Source organism: Perca flavescens, chromosome 12 (assembly GCF_004354835.1).
Source record: "Perca flavescens isolate YP-PL-M2 chromosome 12, PFLA_1.0, whole genome shotgun sequence".
NCBI classification, from domain to species: Eukaryota; Metazoa; Chordata; class Actinopteri; order Perciformes; family Percidae; genus Perca; species Perca flavescens.
Genome location: NC_041342.1, coordinates 7,466,907 through 7,476,056, shown reverse-complemented (window position 1 = coordinate 7,476,056; position 9,150 = coordinate 7,466,907). Strand labels below are relative to the sequence as shown.

The window sequence follows — 9,150 nt, the reverse complement described above, 5'->3', positions numbered from 1 at the left end:
TAGTAGGAGCTACTTCCGCATGTTTTCAACCAGCCCATTTGGGGTTGGATTGTCGTCTTTCTCCGAAGATTCCCGAACCAAAACGAGCATCAGCCATGTTGAATCTTCGCTACTGGCTTCTCAGCAGAAAACTTTTAGATAGATAGATAGATAGATAGATAGATAGATAGATAGATTTATTCATCCCAAAGGAAATTTTAGAACAATTATGTGCATTCAAACTACCGCACACGTGGTACAGATCGGAGAATACGCAGTACACTTTATTACAGACGGAATACTCAACACATCTTCGCCCGCCTGCACAAAATGGAGACCAGCGGTGTTGCTCGATGCCTCTGGCCGGTAAAGGGACATCATCAGTGGGGAACGTTGAACGAGTGAGGGTGGAAAGCTAGCCGGCCACCTGATCCATCAATCCAGCTTGCAAGTGTCCGCTCATTAAACACAAACTACGTCCAACTTCAACGAAACTCCCAACGCGAGTTCAGAGACTGCAGTGTTTTTGTTGTTGTGGAGACATTGCTGAACAACAGTGTACCAGACTATCCAGCTACCAGGCCGGCTGCTCTGTCGCCGGGTAAGACTAGTGGAGGTGGGCTGTGTTAACACGGACTGGTGCTGAAATGGGGTGCATGTATTCAACTATCTGCTAACTGCTGGTGGAGTTTGTGAATGTTAAATGCCGACCATTCTACATTCCATGCAAATTTACAGCTGTGTTTATACTTTATAGCCCACCAAGCTCTAATGCTTGTAGCTATGTGTTAGCTGAACTTTAGGAGCATATAATGTGTATGCACTAAATGTAGCCTGTTTCGTATGTCGTTTTTTAAATAATGTCGTTTTTATATCATTTAAATGTGTAATCACTTGAGCCACGGTGAAAAGCTGTTTCATGTATATGGTTGAAATGACAATAAAACACACTTGAGTTCTAGTTGGTCTCTGGCTTTTATTGGCATAGAAGCCACCAATTTCTAAAAATGTTTACATTTCTACTACATAAGTGACCCAATTTAAAGATATATCCATCTTTCCAATGGTGAAATATCCCTTTAAAAAAAAAAAAAAAAAAAAGTTTAATAAATACTACACGTGGGACGCAATCCCACGTGTAGGATTTCATCCCAGCTCTCCTGGGTGAAAGTCCTGTGTTTTACCCATTCGCGGACTTCCGTCCTTTCATACTACCACGCCAAAAAATTCACGCGTAATGTAGGTCAATGGAGGCCAAACGGCATCTTGATAACACGCCAAAATAAAATGGCATACGGATTGGCGTGTCATACGTACGCAACTTAATGAGATCAGTCCGTCACGCTGAAATCTGGCACTCTTATACTTCGTCACCTTACTTCCTGCTTTGCTCTCATCATTATGGTTTCATACAACGTACATTCATGCATCCGTGTTAATCTTTGGCCAATTTTGTTAAAAGAAATGTCCTGCCATTCTGCTGATGTCTTTGGTGTCATCATAGCCCTTACAGATGGTTTTTAATCCATCCTGGAAAGTTTTTTGGGGTCTTTGTGCAATAAATCCAAACTGTTACATACAAGATTGATACACTTAATGTCCATAATTTATGAATTCTCTGTCGTCTATCACGGCCGATCATGGCAAACTCTAATGCAACCATCCATTTTTTTTCCCATCATGCTCTGGGAGACACTTCTTTATGTCTTGTTAACCAATGGAAGGCTGGTCCATCATACAGTAGGCCAGGAATATGTCATCCAAGGGACGAAACAAACATTCTATATAGTGAAGAGGGATCACCCGAGGGCAGAATAGTTAGATATGACCAAAGATCGTCTATACATAACCGTTCTAAACCGTTCTACAGAGAAGAATGGCATTACTGTTTTGAGTTTTGGCATGAGTTTGAATTTCCAGGGTATAAGTTTGGGCCTTTTTTGAAGAAATGTAAATAGTTTGTCCATTATATAAGTTTTCTGAATTTCATTAGGGGCCGAGCAGCGGCAATATTGTATTTGCCTGTATTATATTCTTATTCTTCCAAAGAAATCCATGTTCCCATGCATGAAAACTCACCAAACTTTGCACATAAGTCCAGTCCTCTGCCAAACGCAATCAGATTTGCGATTTGTATGATAATAGTCCTGATGGTGGCGCTACAACATCCATCCATCCATCCATCTTCATCTGCTTATCACCCGAAACGAGTCCGACTTACTGCCGAGAACCCGGACACAGTTCTCACTTTGGTCATACAGAGATTGGATGGCCCTGAGAAGAGACCCCCTTACCTCATACTCCCGCAGCACCTCCCACAGTATCTCCCGGGGGACCTGGTCATATGCCTTTTCCAGATCCACAAAACACATGTAGACCGGTTGGGCATACTCCCAGGCTCCCTCCAGGATCCTTGCGAGAGTGAAGAACTGGTCCGTTATTCCACGACCAGGACGGAATTCCGCATTGTTCCTCCTCAACCCAAAGTTCGACTATCGGCCGAACCATCCTTTCCAACACCTTGGAGTAGACTTTACCAGGGAGGCTGAGAAGTGTGATACCCCTGTAATTGGCACACACCCTCTGGTCCCCCTTTTAAAAAAGGGGAACCACCACCCCGGTCTGCCACTCCTTTGGCACTGTCCCAGACTTCCACGCAATGTTGAAGAGGCGTGTCAACCAGGACAGCCCCTCCACACCCAAACATTGTCCACTCGGGTTCAATTCCCCCAGCCTCCACAGGGATGCACGAAAAGCTCCGATGGACGTGTGAGTTGAAAGTCTGTCGGACAGGGGCCTCCTCCAGACGTTCCCAATTTACCAGCACTACCCGTTTGGGCTTACCAGGTCTGTCCAGAGTCTTCCCCCACCCCCTGACCCAACTCACCACCAGATGGTCTCCAAGAAGGCCGAATAATCCGAACTCCTGTTTGGTGCATATGCACAAACAACAGTCAGAGTTTTCCCCCCCACAACCCGCAGGCGTAGCAAGGCGACCCTCTCGTCCACCGGGGTAAACTCCAACGTAACGGCACTCAGCCGGGGGCTTGTGAGTATCCCCACACCCCCCCGGCGCCTCACACCCTGGGCAACTCCGGAGAAGAAAAGAGTCCAACCCCTATCCAGGAGTATGGTTCCAGAACCGAGACTGTGCGTAGAGGAAGCCCCACCAGATCTAACCGGTAGCGCTCCACCTCCCGCACCAGTTCCGGCTACTTCCCCCACAGAGATGTGACGTTCAACGTCCCCAGAGCCAGTGTTTGCTGCCCGGGTCTGGTCCGTCGAGGCCCCTGACCTTCACTGCCACCCATGTGGCAGCGCACCCGACCCCAGCGGTTCCTCTCACAGGTGGTGGGCCCATGGGCTGGAGAGATGGGAGCCACGTAGGTTGGCCACATTTGATATACCTTACATACCTGAGGACATTTCCAATAAATCCCTTGAAGATAATTAGGGGTCGAGCAGCTGAGCTTTTTTTGATTTCGGCCACAGACACAATGACCCTTATTTATCAACCTGATGTAGAAACCAGTGCAGATATGAGTGCAGAAATCGTCTTACAACAGGCTTCACGTGTGATTCATGAAACGTTCGTATCACATCAATCAGAGCATAAGAATGGCCGTACATTAAATGCAGCGACTGGAAACCATCGTCATTTAAATATCACGCCCCAATATATTCTTGGTTTTGAATCCTCGCCCCTGCAATTTACAACATGGCGAGACGTAATCCAGCTAAGAAGCGGCACTTTTCAAAGGTGGAGATTGAAACCCTGATATCTCAGGTTCATTTGCACTAACGTGTGTACTATTTGGCAGCCTGAAAACTGTTATTAAAGGCTGTAGAAAGAATGTGGAATGGAAAGAGATAACTGATGCGGTCAACAGTGTTGCCATAGTAAATCAGACTCCAGTTGAAGTTTATTTGATTTATACATCCTTGACCTATGTATGCTATATTCCTAAAAGTAATATACAGGTGTATTTTGCAATATCTTAGGCCTACATGTAGGTGTATCTATATTTAAATAAACACACGGTAGCAGAGTTTATGCAGTGTCTTTTATTTTACTCGTGTTTTTTCATGAGTCAGCCAGGCAACAGCTGAGGGAGAGTGTGTGTCCTCCGCCCCCCCTTTGCTGAACCACCACCTTGACCCTGTCTCCTGACAGAAGAGGGGCTGGAAAAATAAGCCGAAATATGTCATTTTTGGCACACCGTTTTCCTGCGCGATGTTGTGCAGAATCCCACAGGCTAAAACAATGTTGCAGACTTTTTCTGCCATGTATAGTAGGGTCCGCTGATGCAAGCCATCTGCCCTTAATCAATCCAATGGAGCGCTCCACCGTGGCCCGTGCGCTTATGTGTACCGGCGCATAGAGGTCTTCTAAAAGAGCCAGATCTGCCATTGCTGATAAGTGATCAACTGATGACTTCTCCTTCTCCTGTTAAACTGATTATATGCTGCACCGCAAGTCCACACTGACTCGAAAACTTGCGTAGACGAGTTCAGATCAGACTCACGTTCAAATTGATAAATACCGAGCTTTGCGTAGGAATCGGCGTACGCCTGTCCTACGCCTGTCCTACGCCTGTCCTACGCCTGTCCTACGCCTGTTTTAGGTCATACACACGTTTCATAAGTAACGGCCATCGTCACTGAGCACTTTGTACTGTGGAATCTTCAAGACAAGTGTCTCTTACATCACATACATTATGAACAAGTATCTAAGTGGTCTTGAAGAGGATTCTCTTTTTCTGTCTCTCATTTGGACTCGGTCTTGACTAGTGCTGGTCTTGGACTTGACAAAGGTTGACTTGACTACACCACTATTTACCTTGTCATCTCAACTGCTTTACTTCATTACTATCCTGAAAATTCAAGTCAACAGTTCCATCTTCTGGCAAGTCAGCAGAGCATTTTATGAATAACTGTAGCAGTTTAAGTGTTCAGATAATGTAGCTCTACACTGAACAATAATTGTTGCATGGCACAGGCTGCTATACTAAGGGTGTTTTTGCAGGCATCTGTCATCCAAGTGGACCGAAAAGTGGACCACCAAAAAACGGACTCAGGCTTTAACACCTGCCTCATTCAGTCTGGTTGAATCACACTAGGGTTGGTTTTCCCCCTTGGTGCGGTTCTTTTGGGCAGGTTTGAATGCAGCAATCCCACTCAGTTGCCCAGGAGTATGAAGGCTAATAAAACACCTAGTTTTGTTTTTGTTCTGGAGTTTTCAACATGTCATTATTGTCTCTTGTCATTTCACAACAGTGTGAAAAATCAATAAAAAGACACATTACATTGAGAATATGTCTGTTTATTATCATATGTCACTTTACAACAAATCACTATGCTATGTAAAATTAAATAAATGACGATAATTCTGATCTCTTTGTAATAAAACTGATTTAAAATTGCAACATACTTAATTTGTGAAACTTTAACTTTCTCTGTCCTATGATTACATATTTCTCTGGAAATGTGACTGCAATGATCTGATGACCTGTAGATCATTTTTTTACTTCTCGCAATAGGACTTCATAATGCTTTACATTAATATACATAAAACATAAATCTGTCATAAAGACAAGAAATGTTATACTGAGATCAAATATGAATGACACTAAACTGAAATGAGTAAAACAACTTTGTAAAAGGGCCAAGTGTCATACATGTGTGAATTTAAAGCTTGCATTAAACTGGGTCATTAATAGTATATGGTGCTTGTGACTCTTTCTTTGAATGCAGCAGCATCAGAGAGAAAAAATACACAACAAGATAAAGCTCAGGCCTTTCATCTGTTGTTCATACGCAATTTAGACTTTTAGACATGAAAGCATATTTTCACGTTCTGTATACAACAACTGATCACTGAACAGTAGGAACACTTTCATTCCCTTTTCCTCAGACCGACTGATCTCAGTTCCTCCACAGCCTCTCTACAGCATGTTGGTCTCACAGGAGCCAGGCTGCAGTACCTGAATCTAAAACAAGGCATAGGTCACAGGGTTTAGACAAGAGTTAAAATAATACAGATGGACTGCAAATGATGCAGATGAAGCAACTATCAAGTTGTCACCGATGAGTTAAAGCAGGAGTAAAACAAGGCATAGATCATCAATAAATGTTATACAGGGATCAAATATGAATGACACTTGACTGAAATGATTAAAACAACTTTTGTTCCTAAGCTGAAAGGGAAGATGATGTTTTTGTACCGACAGTTTTATCGGAAACACAGCAGTGGATTTTTTTCTTTACTGGAAACATACATACACATGAAAGTGTGTCTGTTCAGGGGTTTCTTTTTTTCTATGTGAAACAGGAGGCCAGCAGGCCTGTAATTTATGTTAGCAACAAAATGGTTTGCAGTACCAAACAGAGCGACACAAATACAAAGCTTTAGTAGCTCTTTTCTTGTGTTGGGTTGAAATGTTTCCTATCACAAAGAAAAAAAGGTTCCCTAGGAAAAAAAAGACTGCGTAAGTTTCATACATGTGTGAATTTAAAACTTGCATTAAAATGGGTTATTATCTGGAATCAGAATTTGGTGCTTATGACTGTCTTTAAATGCAGCAGCATCTGAGAGACAAAATAGACAACAAGATGAAGCTGAAGCACAGGCCTTTCATCTGTTGTTCATACACAATTTAGACTTAAAGACAGGAAAGCATATCTTCACCTTCTGTATTTGATATTTCACTCACTGAACATCAGAAACATATTCATTCATTTATCCTTAGACCGAGTCTGATCTCAGACCCTCCACAGCCTCTCTACAGCATGTTGGTTCCACAGGAGCCAGGCTGCAGTATCTGAAGAGTAACAATGAGTTTAACTGATTTTCTAAACCAGGGGTAAAACAAGGCATAGATCACAGGGTTTAGACAAGAGTTACAATAGAACACAAAGAGAACATAGGATGCAGATGAAGCATTAACCAAGCTGTCACCTGCAAGAGAGACCGAGTAAAATGGGCAGAAACATAGTAGGAACACGACTACAAGAACACCAAGAGTCCTGGCTGCTTTTAGCTCTGATTTCTTTGCCTTTGGAGTCACTGAAAGCTGGAGTGTGACAGCTGTAATGTGAGAGCGCATGGCACGAGCCTGAGACACAGCCACGGCAAATACTCTTAGATACAGAGCTATGATGACTGTAACTGGAACAATAAAGGAGAAAACAACATCTACAGCTCCTAAGAAAAAATCAATGACTAACACACATTCTCCGTAGCAGGAATTATACCTCCCCAGTTTAGTCAGGTCATCCTTCACGTAGAGAAAGCTGTAGGAAACAGAATAGAGCCAACACAGACAAACACAGAGTTTAACTCTGTTGACAGTGATTCTGGTGGTGTAGTGCAGAGGGTCACAAATAGCCACATAACGGTCAACTGATATGAGCACCATGTCACCTATTGAGGATGCGGGAATGATGGCTGAAAGATAATTATAAAGAAAACACACAAAGTCACCAAGAAACCAGCAGGATGTTTTTCTGAGGATTTCTCCCGGCATCAGCACGAGGCCCACTTGAAAGTCTGAGACAGCCAGAGAGAGGAGGAGGATGTTGGTGGGTATGTGGAGCTGCCTGGAGGGAAAGAAAAAAGCTAAATTTAACCAACAAGTCCTCATATCTAAATGACAAAAACATTTTATGTTAGTTCTTTCTGAAACAATGGAAACAGGCCTTATTCTGAACAGTCAGTTTGATTATCACAGTATGAAAAGAACAGGTGTTATTGTAATAACATCATAAAAAGCTCCTTGCACAATACCATGACCCTGAAACTCACACACAATGTTCATATATCTAAAACTTCAATTGTTGAGACAATAATCTTAACCTGAAGTGGGAGACTGAGATGATGACGAGCAGGTTGAGAGCTACAGTGAGCAGAGAGATAGAGTAGAGAAAAATGTGAATGAGCATCACTTCAAACCAAGGAGATGTCAGCCTCCTGCAGGAGGTGTTGAAGAGTTGTGGAAAGCAGAGCTCTGCTCCGTCCTGTGACTCCGTCATCAGTGGGAGTAGGGGAGAGGCCTCAGCTCTCTGCTTCAAACTCTGTCGTACAAATGATTTATCTCTTTTACCCTTGTCTCCACCCCTCCCTTTCTCCCTCTCAGTCTCTGTTGGACACTGATGTCCTTTTTTTTGCTCTACACATCACAATGTCATCTTCTACACTTTCTCTGTTAGTCCACAAACATTTCAATAATAATTTTTCTTCTCAATCCCTCCGGTGTTGTGCCTTTCTGTCAATCTTCTGTCACCCCCAGATTCCAGACTTCCAGATCTCGACCCACCTGAACACGTGTAACAGCATGGCCTGGAGCAGGTATAAGCACTTTAATCCCTAGACAATTGGGCGGCAGGTCAGTGATTCAGCTTGTTTCAAGATAAAACATGCTCATGAAGAAATTATATAATTTCAACAATCGAGAGTTGTACAGGCAGCTGCGAGCGTGAAACAAAACACAGGGAGAGGGAAAGAATGGCACCTTTGTGTGTAAAATCAAGCATCACGCACACAGAGCAGCCACCATGTGCCCGTGACTGTCTGATTTGCGTGATCTTGAGGGCAGACACACTCTCGCAGGTAAACTCTCCTCTCAAAATTGATTTCTTCTCACTCGAATGAAACTGACTTTTGACATTGTGGAGGGTGATATCAAGGGAGACACTGGCCCTGACGGTAATAAATACCTGGTATACATACGAATTACAGTAGTTTACTATTCGTAGCTATATGTAGGTATGGTTTATGAGAACAGCCGGTCTGGTTTGATCTTGTTAGGCTATCTCAGTGTCTCGACGGCTGCCTCAGCAGTTTATTCTGCTCAGTCAGGCCCTCTTTTCCTGCCACTACCCCCAGGCCCATGCACTTCTAAGGAACTTTCCAGACTTGCCACCAGATGCCTTCACACTTTACCATCGGTCTCCCATCCACCTGCGCACTACTTCCTGAAGCTCTTCACTGCCATCTGTGAGCGGGTGCCAGAGTTTGGCCAACAAGTGGCATTCTTCAGGTGAAAGTTCTGCTCCAGAACCTGGCTCTCTTTAGCCTGTTCCAGTCTCCTCTAATTCTTCCAAACTCTGCTCCCAGACCTCCAGTGTCTTCATGGGCCCTCTAGCACCTCTCTGGAGTCAAGCAGGTTGACC

General features: G+C 43.6%; 1 protein-coding gene across 1 annotated transcript; it reads right to left on the bottom strand.

The window, feature by feature from the left end:
• Positions 1-6,761: 6,761 nt before the first annotated feature.
• On the bottom strand, positions 6,762-8,010 carry LOC114565198 (trace amine-associated receptor 13c-like). The gene is made up of 2 exons (XM_028593101.1): positions 7,835-8,010; positions 6,762-7,578 (listed from the first exon to the last, which is right to left on the bottom strand). Exons 1-2 carry the CDS (start codon positions 8,008-8,010, stop codon positions 6,762-6,764), a joined length of 993 nt encoding a protein of 330 aa, XP_028448902.1.
• Positions 8,011-9,150: the final 1,140 nt, after the last annotated feature.

Excerpts from the sequence above, each read along its gene's own strand:
- LOC114565198 (XM_028593101.1), bottom strand. The coding sequence starts at position 8,010 with ATGACGGAGTCACAGGACGGAGCAGAGCTCTGCTTTCCACAACTCTTC. Across the intron at positions 7,579-7,834 it reads ATCTCAGTCTCCCACTTCAG|GCAGCTCCACATACCCACCA; the intron begins GTTAAGATTATT and ends CTTTCCCTCCAG.